The 13,995-nt window shown below is 37.1% G+C and overlaps 1 protein-coding gene across 1 annotated transcript in view; it reads right to left on the bottom strand.

Moving 5' to 3' along the window:
- Window positions 1-11,484, bottom strand: part of LOC109835549 (N-alpha-acetyltransferase 15, NatA auxiliary subunit) — a gene marked incomplete at its 5' end in the record, with an annotated part of 33,220 nt that extends 21,736 nt beyond the window's left edge. The window contains 12 exons of the mRNA XM_020403517.1: window positions 512-582; window positions 677-730; window positions 850-927; window positions 2,366-2,498; window positions 5,085-5,200; window positions 5,447-5,518; window positions 8,220-8,325; window positions 9,087-9,202; window positions 9,862-10,011; window positions 10,371-10,453; window positions 11,175-11,253; window positions 11,389-11,484. Of these exons, the coding sequence (XP_020259106.1) occupies window positions 512-582; window positions 677-730; window positions 850-927; window positions 2,366-2,498; window positions 5,085-5,200; window positions 5,447-5,518; window positions 8,220-8,325; window positions 9,087-9,202; window positions 9,862-10,011; window positions 10,371-10,453; window positions 11,175-11,253; window positions 11,389-11,484 (1,154 nt within the window). The remainder of the gene's footprint in view (window positions 1-511; window positions 583-676; window positions 731-849; window positions 928-2,365; window positions 2,499-5,084; window positions 5,201-5,446; window positions 5,519-8,219; window positions 8,326-9,086; window positions 9,203-9,861; window positions 10,012-10,370; window positions 10,454-11,174; window positions 11,254-11,388) is intronic.

Below are 13,995 nucleotides of genomic sequence, written 5' to 3'. Positions count from 1 at the left end.
TATATTCCTGAAAATATATGACCCCAGATACTATACATTAATTGTATTTATGTAATTAGATACACATCCTATTTTAACGGATGCATAGTTGTGCACATCGTCTCACAGAGATGATCCATTTCCAGCATATGGAACACTAGCTATGCCTTTTGCGGATCACAATCTGAAGTTGAATAAAAGTTTCGGATCAACGTATTTCGGAGTCAATTTAAGCTTTTGGCTTAACTTGGTATTACCCAACCGCTAAAAACTATACTCTGATGCAAGTGGAGGTTGAAGGCATATTGTCTCTGAAAACATGTGCTCCTTGTGAAAAAAATGTTGCAGGGTATAAATATACATTGAAAGGGTATTTGGCTCTATTGTCATCAGAAAGAAACTTAGGACATAATTGCGCTGTATATTGTTTGACCATTCAATTAGCGGGAGCAGTTTATGAGCAAAGTTAATGCAAACATGAAGTTCACAACAATTCTAAGATATTGTACAAGAACAGAATGCACTGAATTACCTTCCCATAAAGCCCCCTGTTGTTCTAACTGAATTCTCTAGCTGAAGAAATAACTGCTCAAGAATGCACGCCTGTCAAATGATTCAAGCAAAAAAAATCAGTCTTTTTGCACGAAGTCAGTAATCAATGATTTCAGATATAAATGGAGAAAGCAATTTGGAAAACCTTGCCAGGATGGTCATACAAAGGGCTAAGATCAGAAAACAAAGAAGGAACTCCCTGAACAAGAAAGGAGGATAAACTGTCAGATGGAAGAGTAATCTTAATGGGTCAGTGACAAATACATGGTATGCAGATAGAATCCAAGCATTAGCAAACAAAATAACATTGCAAAATACCTTTGTGAGAAGAGGCCTAATGTAATTTTCTGCTGCCTCTTGGAACTTTTCACCTTGCAGAAAATCAAGAGGTATCCGCTGTACGGCATACATAAACAACAGAGTGAAACCACAAAGAAATAAATACATAACCGGGTGCTCATAAGCATGATAGAGACATCCAAGTGGAAAGAAATAAAAGGCTGTGGACAATAGCCTAAAAGATTATGTACTATCTTTTCAACAGAAGTCTTCAACAGTACTATTGTAAATACACCACAAACAGAGGACTTCATGATTCTTCCAGTATGACTTGGAACAGACTGTAATCTTATGTCCATTATATTTTCAATCGTGACAGAACATAAAATACTTACGATCTGAATGTTGAACTGATTCTCATTCAGAAAAATATAGGCATGGTCTAATACATGCAGATATTCTGTGATGGTAAACACATACAAATTAGAAGTTTTTACATTATTTAATGAGCTTTCTATCTTAAGTTTTGAATGATCCAAAATGTAGAAACAATCCACATAACCTAAATATAAAATTTGAAGATTTGAAATGATATAATTATTTACAGGAGAGCATGATCTAGCTACTTACAGCGATGTTGTAAAACACACCCGTTATGCATGCAGTTCGGGCACCGCATGATGTTAAGCCACATAATTGACATACACAGGATTACATGGACTTCTTTTAATATTTTCATATACAATTATATGTTTGAAAATCCCAAAAATTATGAAAACTTGAACCTAGTTCATATGTATAGAGTAATAACTACAAGCTCATGACAACTCAAAATTAACGCTATGCATTCAATCTATAAAAGCCTTATACCTTCTTTGCCATGTTACAACAGGCTACATAGGAAGTTACAGTGTTACTCCTAGCTACTTCAAAGAATAGAAATCAATCAGAGGAAGGTGGGGAAGGATGAGAAAAAGTAGAAAATCAACAGAGTTGAGAAGGCAGGGGAAAACACACTTTATTGCCTCGGTAGTCTTCTTACCATAAAGGTGATGTGAACTTGAGAACAATTGAAGAAAATAATAAATAAACATGAAGATACATGAAAAGTGACATAAAAGAGGACAACCACTGATCTCATCCAGCTGTCAAAACAAACTAACAGCACATGCATGATGCATCACTTGAAAAATGTAAAGGAAAGACTTAGCTCGTTCAATTCAAAATTCTTCAAAATGCATGTTACTATTGACTTTGCATTTGACAATAATTTATAGTTACTAAAAATTTAAAGACGACAGGGAGTGATTGAAGTAAAGGAATAGGATGGTCAAAGAAAATCAATAAAATCATAATAATGGCACAGCGCCAGATTTACAATGGATCAGTAATATTCTGTAAGTTGTTAAGTGTATGGTTGTATAAAAGAAAAGGCAACACCATGTCTAGAAACACAATTTGAAACGTATTAATTAGACCCGCAGTAAAAGGAAGAGTGCCATACTTCTATCATACTGCTACGATTACAAGTAAAAATGGATAGACATCAGTTTACCTTCACAGCAGATGACCAACTGTATTGCTCCCTAAGTGATTTGTATAATGCATCTAAACGATCAATTTCATCGGATGTATATTGACCTTTCTCAGAGTAAAGCCCTAAGCATTTTTGTAAGCCTCTAAGATACCTGAAAATATACAGCAAATGGAGTCAACAACACGTAAAACAGTCAAAGCTTCAAAATAAAATCAAGAATTTTCAGTGTATAAACCAAATTGTTGCAGAAACAAATAGCTGACACTCTTCCATTAGACTGATTAGCTTTTTGCCCATGCATTCTTACTTCTTATATCCATTTTATCAACACCATGGCGAGGTAGGAATCATCAGGATTAAAGTTAGCAGAACTCAGAATGTGTTTCAAAAGATTGATCAATTATGTAAAGTTTATGATCACATACTATTCAGAGTTTACCAAATAAAAATTTCTTCACTGATTGCTTGGAATTTTTGGAGACACAAACTCCAAAACGGCAAAACTAGTAAATGCATTGTAGACCAGTGACAACCAAAACCAAGTCAACAAGTGACCCGAGTGCGCGCGCCTCAATTTTTCGGCCAGATAATTGTATGCAAAGGAGCAGAGAAACCTAAAAACGCCATTATAGTATATAATAATGGATATAAACATATAAAAATAAATTTCAAACATAAGCATTGTTTTACAAAATGGTCTGGGCATCCTCCTAGGCCTAAGCAGTACTTAGGACGTATACCTAGGACTTGGGAGCACCTAGGGGAACATGGGCTACTTACGTGGACCGCGCCGGATCAAAAAGGGGTATAATACTCGCTTAATCATAATGGATGAAGACAACAGACCAAGTCAAAATGGATTGGATAAAAAATCTATGTCCAAATCCATCTTAGGCAAATGATGAGGATAGAATTTTGAATCATTGAAAACAATCCTTCCTCTCGATGCTAAAAACAACTACATGATGCTTAAGCACCCACCTAGGCACATGGAAGCTAGGCACTTGATCCAGCGCCTAGAACTGCCTAGCACTTTCTAAAACATTAAACATATTCCAGGTACATTTTGAGAAGGTCTCCACAGAATAACGGGCAATAATTCTTCCTATTCCCCCCCCCCCCCCCTTTGAGAGAGACAGAGTCGTGCCACCTTCTCTCTGCACCATTTTCCAGCAGCCGTTGACAAAACACACCAGAGTCTGTCAGTCTGCCTTCATGGGACAGACTAGATTGATGTAATATAAATGCACAAATAAATAAAGTGCATATAAAAAATAACACAGATATTGCCTTTTCTATTAAAACTCTGTGCTTGAGATATCAAAAACCTTCACAAAGCATGTGGAAATACTAGCACATTTTGTTCCCACACAAAAGCTTGAGCCTTCAGTGGAAATATTGCTGCTGTCATATCCTATCTGTGTTTAACCTGAAAACATATCATCTCTATTTGGTTGGAATAATGGCATAACTGCCAATCATGCTATGCCTTTTAAATAATTGATTGACAAGAGTATGTGTCTCAGCTACTAGTCTTATCTTCTTGTACTATGGTAGCAAAACGTAACCTTTTTACAAGCTGTGATATGTGATTTTTTATCTTCTGTACTTGCAAAATTAATGTCTTTAAGGGCCCATTGTCTTCAATGGAAAGAGGATGTCTACCAGACTACCACTATGGAAGCCCCAAAGGATGGGTTTAAAAACCGGAGAAGCAGAAAAACGAAGAAGAGAAGGAAGTTAAAGAGGATGGGGGAAAAAACTAACAACGATGACAAGAATTAAGATAGATACAACTAGAATAGGAGAAATGAAAGAACAAAACAAAATACCTTGACAGTTGAAATTCAACTATGTACATTAAAATTTTCCAAAAAAAACTTAAGATAGTCGTTCAGATGCTCGTTGTTATCCAGGATAGGCAACTGACAACTATGGAAATGAAGTGACAGAACGATGAGTTGAGAACCCAAAAGAAATTGAACATTTCCAACATATACAGTGATAGGATTAAATTATTGATAGGGACAGTCATCCAAGTTGGACCCTTTAACAAAAGGGTACACAAGCACTTTGTGGTTCAATCCAGAACAATGTACGCACCTGCTTTAGGTAGCCAACCACACCCATTGAACCACAGAAAGTGTGAGGTGATGACATTGAACTTCACAGTCCTCATGCCTTATCACACAGAAGCCTAAGTGTGTGACAGACAGCACTCCTTCTAACTTCCACAAAAGGAGTCATGATTCAATAGTTATCAGACAAAAGGTAAATGTTCTAATACCACATCGGCAGAGCGAGTGATAGCACATGTTAACCTGAATAGATGTTCAAAATCCATAAGTACAAAGCAATTGATGATACATGTTTCCCTGAATAGAGTTTTTATGTGAAGACTGCAATACCATTTATAACATGGTCACTGACATGTCGGATCTGTGAGTATTCAAAAACTTAGCTGAGAAGTGAAGACATGGAATGAAATCCTTCAGGAAGAATGACCAAATTACTGCACACTAAAAATGATGTCCACAAGAAACAATCAATACCTCTGAGTCCTAACTATCTACCATTTTCAACGATCAGTTCGATAAACATGCTGCAGCATATTCTCATGTGCATCGAGAAAATCTTGAAGACATTATTTATACTAAAAACCCAGGAAAAACTTATGCATTTTATCCCTTTGCTTTTAGACAAGATATGTATAACAGTGTAGAGGATCAGAACATACTCATAATTGTCAGAATTCATCAGAAGCAATGCCCTGTATATTTTCTCGCCCTCGTCGAGCCGGCCAAGGTTCACAAGTATTGAAGCCATTTGTTCTTTAAATGCCAGTTTGTCAACCTGAAAAGAAATTAACAAGGTTATCTACAGCATAACACATTTACTGATTTACAGCATAAATAATTCAAAAAAGGACAAGTATATCAGTAATAAAATGGTTTCTACTTTAAGAATATGCAGTTGCAGCCACAATAAGATGACAAGAATATGTTCTTCAGATCCAAATGAAGTATATCATTTTCTGCATTTGCAGTTTATTTCCCATTAAATTTCTACCAACCACTAAATATGGTTTAAAACACTTACAATTTTGGCCTCTTTCTTGTACATTTCTTCAAGTGCTCTGTCAAGCAATCCACATTCCTCAAGCAAAGATATCTGCACATAAATTCTTTATAAACAATGGAAGACGGCTTTTTGTACAGCGATCAAAAATTGAATACTATATCAAAGTAAAGCACAAACATCAACGAAAATAAGACTAGATGTTCCAAATGTTCGTGAATGAAGTGTCAACCTTCTAATAGAAATAAGGATATCCCACAAATTGAAACTGCAACAACAAACAAAATTATACACCAAATTATAAATACATAGTTTAGTATCAGTGCAGCATCAGCAAGGGATGGGCCTAGTCTATTAAAGGATAACAGTTCTGATTATGCCTCCAAAGGTCACTCCTATTATCTATGTGAAGTAAGAGCAACATTTTCAGACGCTAAGAGGATAGGATTTATGAAACAGCTGCAGGCCAACAAGTGTATCCCGGAGAAGACATATCATAATTTGGATCCCAAGAAGTAAATTGCTGATTTTGTCAGGAGTGGAAATTGAGAACGGACAGAACAACTTTCCACATAATTTTACAATATAGTAATTTGTGCAGGTTGATTCATGGTTTGGTACCAATAGCTTACCAGCTATTTTTTTAAGTAATATATATTCTCACCACACTTTAATTGTTTCTTCGAACTATAATTAGTATTATTTTGTTTAATCAAATTACTTTCTCAAATGAGCATATTTCTCAAATGAGCATAAAAAGTATTTCTAGCATTTAAAATTGTATTTGACAAGTCAGAAGAGTGTCCTTCTTTGTGTGTGAGCTCATGTATAAAAACCTTTTGAAAAGAATCCTTTCATGTTCAAATTTCACCTAAAAGAAAATATATATGACAAAGGAAGACTTCTAAAAACATTTTTAATGTTGATGGTATAGATTTAGATCTTTGAGGTTGGAATATATCAGTCTTCAAGATGCCTACACCAATCCAGATTTGAAGTGCAAGTGTTAGGATAAAACATCAACCAAGGAAGCTTAAAAAGTGAATTCTGGTAAGTGTGAACATGAAGCGTTAGGTTCAAGCATAAACCATAGGCATTTCCACAAAGATGTATACCCAGTAGTTCATCTGCTAATAAACAATATGTTACAAAGAAAATTGCACATTACAACTTTGCTAAGCAACTTCTTGCTAATGAAAATTAGCATGTGAACGTTTTAAAGGGTATGGATCATTTTGATGGTGTTTTTTGACTGATCTTTTTTTTCGCCGGAAGATTTCACATCTAAAGTAACCTTGCTTGCAGATGCAAGATGCATTAGAAGAATATCACATTTAATAACAATTTCCTTAAATTTAAAAGTTAAAAAAATCTTGATTTCACTCATCAGACTCAAGGTTTTAAATATCGGTTATCGGGGATTTATCGGACAGTCAAAATCCTTATCAGATAGCGAAAATCGGGATATATCGGGGATAAGTAATATTTATCGGAGTGATATATTGGATGGTGTATATATATAATATAATAACCAAAAAATGTGATCTAACCATGCTTAATGAAATATAAACATACCAAAATGTAAATAATCATGTTTAAAAGAGGCTCGGAGGTGAGCTTCGAGGTCGAGGAGGTGAGCGATGTCAACGGAGGTGAGCTCCGAGGTCAGGTAGGCAATCGACGTCAGCGGAGTTGAGCTGCGATGTCGGAGAGGCAATCGACGTCAATGGAGTTGAGCTGCGAGGTCAGGGAGGCGAGTGACTTCAGCGAAGGTGAGCTTTGAGGTCGGGGAGGAGAGCAACGTTGGCAGAGGTGAACTTTGAGGTCGGGGAGGCGAGCGATGTCAGCAGACATGAGCTTCGAGGTCGGGGAGGCGAGTGACGAGGTCAACAAAGTTAGAGGGGAAAAGAGATCTTGAGCTCGATGGAGTTCGAAGAGGCTCGGAGGCTCGGAGAACAGCCGTACAGAGAGGGAGAGAGATTCACGAAAGATTAGGGCTGAACTTGAAGTTAGAAACTTTATTTTATTGTCAAAGACGAGTCGGACCGGGTTTAAGAACTTACTAAGTAACCGCTCATTACCCAACAATTCAACTCAAAACTCACGCCAATAAAGCCGATATTTTCAGCCTCCCTTATCGGCCGATAAATGCCTTTATCGTTGATAAACCCATAAAAACGATAACCGATTAAAAATCCTACTTATCCTAGCGAAAAGCTCCCAAATCCGATAACTTGGTGATAATATCGAACTATCGGCCGATATTTAAAATCATGATCAGACTATCAGAGAAAAGTGGTCTTCCAACTTGATGATACTTCAGTGTCATTATGATTTACCATTTCTATTCTTCCTCGATGTAGGGTCATCAACATGTAGATCCTACACAATTTATCTGGACAACGTACTGCAATGTTGTTGTTATATGACATATGATATATCTTTGATACGTGAAAGATCTTGTAGAATTTTTTTAGCATCAACTCCTGATGGACAAAATATCAACACAACGACCATGGTCTAAGTCTTTTCTGGTTCATACGGAGTATTACTACCTTCAGAACAATAAGAACAACATAAACTTCTTCATCCTAAATCATTCTCCATTAAGGTCAGTTACCAGCTAACTGTTCTGTTAAATTATAAATACTGCATATAGCTTCTGCTAGAATGTAAATGCATATTGAATATGGTAGACTACTTATCTAGTAAGATGCAAAAGATTTAGAAAAAGAAATTCCTCAATACAGCAAAGTTATAAAGTAACAATTGAGAGGATAGTGCAGCATGTTACCTTGTATAATAGCATTTCTCCATGCTCATATCGCTCACTTTCTGGAGGATAATCATCTTCCAATGTACCTTCATAAGCCTCCAAAATATCTATTGCCTTTGAACAACTACAACATACATGTGCTGGGTAAATAATTGACTACGTTATACCAGAAAAACAAAGATGGAGCCTTTCAGAATGAAAATACTGCCAAGAATTTCTTGAATTTGTGGCATGCAAAAGAAAGTACTCCGAGAAACTGTGAAATATTAGGCAACTACTTATCTTAAGCAGTTGGCACTGGTTTTGCACAAATCACAAATGTAACACATTTTGCCTCACAACCATTCTCACGAGCATATCATTGTAGAATTAACAAGTTCTTTTGCAATTATTGTTTTACATACTACTTGATTTATGATGTCTTCTGCTTCTAAGAGAAAACAAAATCTATCTAGAATAAGCATTAATGTATTTCAACATTGTCTCTATCTTTCCAGCATAGTCAACCCAAAAGAATTGGCATAGTCAGAATATTGAATGGGTATATAGCCAGTATATTGTCCCACATCAAAAGATCTTCCTTAAGCTTACACAAAGACAGATAAATATAATCTCTAACACCACCCCAGAGTAGTTAACTATAGACTTTTAGACTCAAGCTTTAGAGATATGCAGTTTTCTATACCAAACCCTGCGCATATACTCTCCTGACTAGGGCATTTAAAGGTTTAATCCATGTTTGAAAGAGTAAAGAAGGCCTTTCTAGTCTCTGTCTAGCATCCTGACAGATTTTGTAGCAAACCCTTACATGAATTTGTAAAGAGAAGCAGAAGAAAGAGTTTCCTACACATTCATTCAGATTTAAGTCATCAAATAAAAGCTTACTTGGAATTCAAGTGATGGGAAACAGCAAAGCCAATCCAATTCATTCGATGATTTGGTTTTAGTGTTAAAAGTTGTTGTCTAGTTTCAACAAATCCTGTCAAATCCCGCATTTGTGCCTGAAATATGGAGTAAAGGAACTTTGAGAGACAAAATAACTGAGATGTGCACAATTTCATTAGCTTTTGACTTGTTGGTTATACTCTCAAGTGAAAAATCCAACAGCACTTGTGAAGAATACAAGCCAAAACTTTATGCAAAGATGAGACAATAGAGAAAGTAAATAATCATTCATTTAATACTGTGCATGTATTTCAAAAGAAAAGTCCTCTGCAATCACAGAGTGCATGAAGAAAGAGCAATCAGAAATTCAATTAATTTATCCTTTATCTCAAAAAGGAAACATTCTGTTGCCCAGCAATCATTAACTGCATGAAAACTCAGATATGAAGACTTGTGAAATAAAATGTCGTAGATAAAAAAGCTGATGCATGTTCAATCTATATTTAAAACAACAGAGATAATAAAATAGCGAAAACTTGGTTACTCTTCTAGAAAAGCAAGAAAGTGATATGAATCACACCTGCAAAATATTCTATGAAGACATGATTGAACATAAGATAAATTAACTAACTCTGTTAAAAAAAAGACTATAATGACTCATGAGAGAGAGAATTTAGTTTAATAATGTGTTAATGGCAGTATATGATTAGTTATAAATTTGAGAAAAAACTAATAACAAACAAGAAGTAGAAAGATATGACATTGATCAATATACCTGTAATAGTGATAAGTCCCGTAAAATTTCAATGTTGTCCGGATCAATTCTCAAAGCATTTCTGTAGCATTTAATAGCTTCCCTATACTCTCTATCTGACCGGTAGAGAAGGCCATATACATGCCAACATACATGACTTTTAAGGTCATTCTGCACAGGAACAACAGAAATAAATCAAAATACAGTAGGAAAAAGAATATGTGTCTTGCTTATTAAGCTCAAATTGCGCCTCTTGGCTATTTAGCTCATAGTGTGCCTCAATGTTACCACCTTCTCCCTTCTAGGTTCTCTAATAGGCAAAGTTTTGAAAGTTGCTTTCTAATGTGTGAGCTTAAACATTGCATAATTAAACACAAATGCATTGCTGCCCCTAAATGATCATCTATATTTTATGGTGAATTCCCTCTCAACCATGGTTTTCTTTGACCATCGCTGTAGACAAGGCAAAACTGAGTTACGGATTATGAAAAACAGAATAAGTATGAGATCATTCCATGTACATAGCTAACCTTGAGGCCGCGTCGAACCAGTTCATAAGCTTCAGGTTTTCGATCCATACAATTCAATATCAATCCCTTCATCGACAATGTTTCTAATAGCAAAATAACAAAAGCCAACAGCAGACATTATCAGACAACAGAAGCAATACAATTTAACAGTAAAAAAGAAATGTCACATACAAATTCAATTGGTATAATCAGAGAAATGGGCAGTAAGTAACTAATCACTTATAGTTTGATGAATTCTCTAGTCCAAATCTATCTATATTGTGCTAATAAAACAACCGCCATTGGTTGCACATCGCAACAACTAAGAATTCTATCAGAACCCCGCACAGGATAGGGGGATATGTAATTCATGGGTGGTTAGAAAGTGAGACTGGGAAATTTAGCGTTTATCTTTATGGTCAAAACCAGCGTACTCCTACCGGGTGGTTCTGATAGGATTCTTATTCTATTGCAACACTGGACACTTAATTAGACACACAAATTTTTTTTTATCTTCCCCGTTACTAATTATTCTACTCTCTCTCTTCCTGTGTTTTAACATAAATTGTAAACCTTCTACCCTGCCCACACTAATGATTCCTTTACACGTCTTCATGAATACAACGACGTTATAGCACTATGACCTACGATTCTACGAATCGTACGGGTAAAAAAAAAGTAGTCACGTCTAACAAAAGAGAACCATAAAAGGCAGCACTTTCATCCATCGGGATACGCATTAGAGCCAAAACAACAGCCATTGCGTAAAGCTACGATCTTCGCAAGACAGGGCAAAACCCCAATCGATTACTCATCTAAAAGTACCTCCATGCTCAGGGAACTTCTTCAATATCGCGTCCGCGGACTTCAATCCCTTCTTATACTGCTTGGTCTCGTAAGATTTCTGTAAAAAATAAAAAAATAAAAAAATTCAAAAATCAAAAATCAGAAAGCCAGAAATCAAGACACGCGACATACGTAAGAAATTGAAATCAGCGCATCAATCCGATTGAAGAAGAGGAGAGGAGAGGGGACTCACGACGATGACTTTGAAAAGATTGGCCTCCTTCGATGGGAGATGGTGAGTCCCCGCCTTGTTCGACGCCCATTGGGAAACCCTAGAGATAGACGGCGGAAGGGGGGAGGGGGGGGGGGGGGGGAGATTTTAGAGTAGAAGCGGAAAGGGTTTTAGGGGCAAAAAAGAAGAGGGGAGGGGGGGGTCTGTATCTCGACTGCGTTAACCCTACCCTCTCCTCTTTTTGTTTCACTTCGCCGTTGTGGAGCTTTTTTGCTGGCTCAATCTGATGCGAAGAAGTATGGGGGTGGGGGGCGGCGCGCTGGAGCGGCATGGCTTTTACTTGAGCACGTGACATGCGCGTGCGTGAACAATTTAGTTGGGATTTTGGACGAACTTGATGAGAAAAGACAAACAGTATTACTGTGGGTGAAGAAAAAAAAATCCAGATTGCCGAGCGGGTCTATTTTTTAATTTTTTTTTTAATCGTCGGCCAATTTTCCGACGAGATTCCATCACATGCTTGTCGCGTGACCATTTAATTTGAGTTTTTTTTGCTAAGTTGGGACAACCATTAATGACGTGGTAGAGGGTTAGGACTTTAATGTAACTGTAACTCTCTATCCCCCATCCCAAGTTGGCCAAGCTCCCCCACGTTTGACGTTGAACGCTGTAGGGTCTTAAAAAAAACGATACAACTGGTTCTTCAATTGCTTGGTTGTAAGAATGGATTATATCGCTTGGTAAGAATCTTTTTTTACAGTCGTTCTTTTTCAAGTACAGAAGATGAGAAGATTGATTCGACTTCTCCTTTGTTTAACGTGGATTCGATGTGGCGATGAGATGCCTCGCTCGATGCTCGTGCCGAACTTAATTCTCGTGCGTCTAACTCTTGGGTCTCAAGATCTGATGCTCGGATCTCCAAAAGAGTGTAGGTAGTTCCTCTTTCATAGCTGCTCATGGCTATTTATAAACGTTCAGTACGTAACTGATGCTAAAATCATGGAATCAGGAGCGTAACTGACTCCTTGAATTAAGCACACGTGGGTTGACTGGGTCTTCATGGCCATTAGCCTCCTGGCGTCGAGCCCTATTTGGTGAGACGAGCCTCGTTGTGTGGCGAGGTTCGTCTGATGAGACGAGCCTCACTGCATGACGAGGTTCGACTGATGAGACGTGCCTCGTTGCATGATGAGGTTCGTCTGATGAGACAGGCCTCACCGCGTGGTGAGGTTTGTCTTTGATGATCGAGCCTGACTATGTGTTGAACCTTGTCTTCTGGAGCGAGTCTTTGTTGCTTGGCGAGGTTCGTCTCTGGATGAACTTCGCCTCTTGAATGGGCTTCATTTTCTAGAGGATATTTGTCTCCAATGCCGAGCTTCGTCTTTAATGATTAGTTTCATCTTATGAAGAATCTTTGTCCCCAGTGACGAACTTCGAATTTCGTTTCCAATGACGAGATTCATCTTCTGAAGGACCATTGTCTCTAGTGACGAGCTTTGAGCTTCGTCTCCAATAACGAGCTTCACCTGCTGACTGAGCTTTGTTCCTAATGACGAACTTCGAACTTTGTCTCCAATGATGAGCTTCGTCTCCTGAGTGAGCTTTGTCCCTAGTGACGAGCTTCAAACTTCGTCTACAATGATGAGCTTCGTCGTTTGAGTGATGAGGTGTTTGAGAGCTTCGTCTGGCTAAGAAGACGAGCTTCATTGACTGAGACGAGGTTTGTCACTCTTGACTCTTGGCATTTTTTAGTGCCTACAAATGCAAGCTTGAGCTTGATGATGGCGTTAATGAATAACCAATTTGAAGGTTAATACCCTAACCCTCACACGGTTTAGGTTTCTCTTACTTTCCCATTGTTAATTACCCCTTAGAGTTTCCCTTTTTATAAACCCTTATTTTCAAAATTACATCTGATTTTCTCCGCAATTTGAATTTAGTTCTCCAATTTACGTTTTCTAGTTGCTTTCTTTAAGTCAACAAGCCTTTGCCAAATCAACAATATAAAAAGAGAAATCTAATATCACATGCGAGCACATGAGGAAATCTAGTCAGAAAAGTAAACGCCGATAAGAAAATGGACTGTGTTACCTCGTTGGAACATTTACTATGTTAGTCAGAGCTATTTAAAATACCCTATTTGCCATTTGGGGTCTAATTAAAATACCAATCTAGTAATCTAGCAGGTGAAAAATATGAAGGAATATAATATCCTCAAGCATTTTCTTCTAAGTTTTCCACTTTCATATCCCACAAATATTTGTGCTTCAACTGTTCATCTCTTCATCTTTGCCATAGGATACTTGTAAGAGAGATCATTTTCTTCATCTTGTATTTGTGGCATTGTGTGGAGTGATAAATCTCGAGGAGATCATTGTGTGGAGAATTTGATCTCGGGGAGATCATTGTGTAAAAGTTCCAGCTTCTAAACATGATTGTGTAGTGGATTACCATCGGGAGAGGTGGTCGGGGACTCGAGAGTGGCTGAATCTCGTGAACATATCGTCGTTTTCATTGGCTAACAATCTCTCACACTCTCTTTTTTATTATTTGTAAGGACCATGAATTTTTTATATTAGTTAAAATAACTTTCTGGTATTTTAAAATATTTAATTATGATTTTTAAAA

This window comes from Asparagus officinalis, chromosome 3 (assembly GCF_001876935.1).
Source record: "Asparagus officinalis chromosome 3, Aspof.V1, whole genome shotgun sequence".
Classification (NCBI taxonomy): Eukaryota; Viridiplantae; Streptophyta; class Magnoliopsida; order Asparagales; family Asparagaceae; genus Asparagus; species Asparagus officinalis.
Note: the sequence above shows the minus strand (reverse complement) of the source record. Positions and strands in the feature narration are given on the sequence as shown.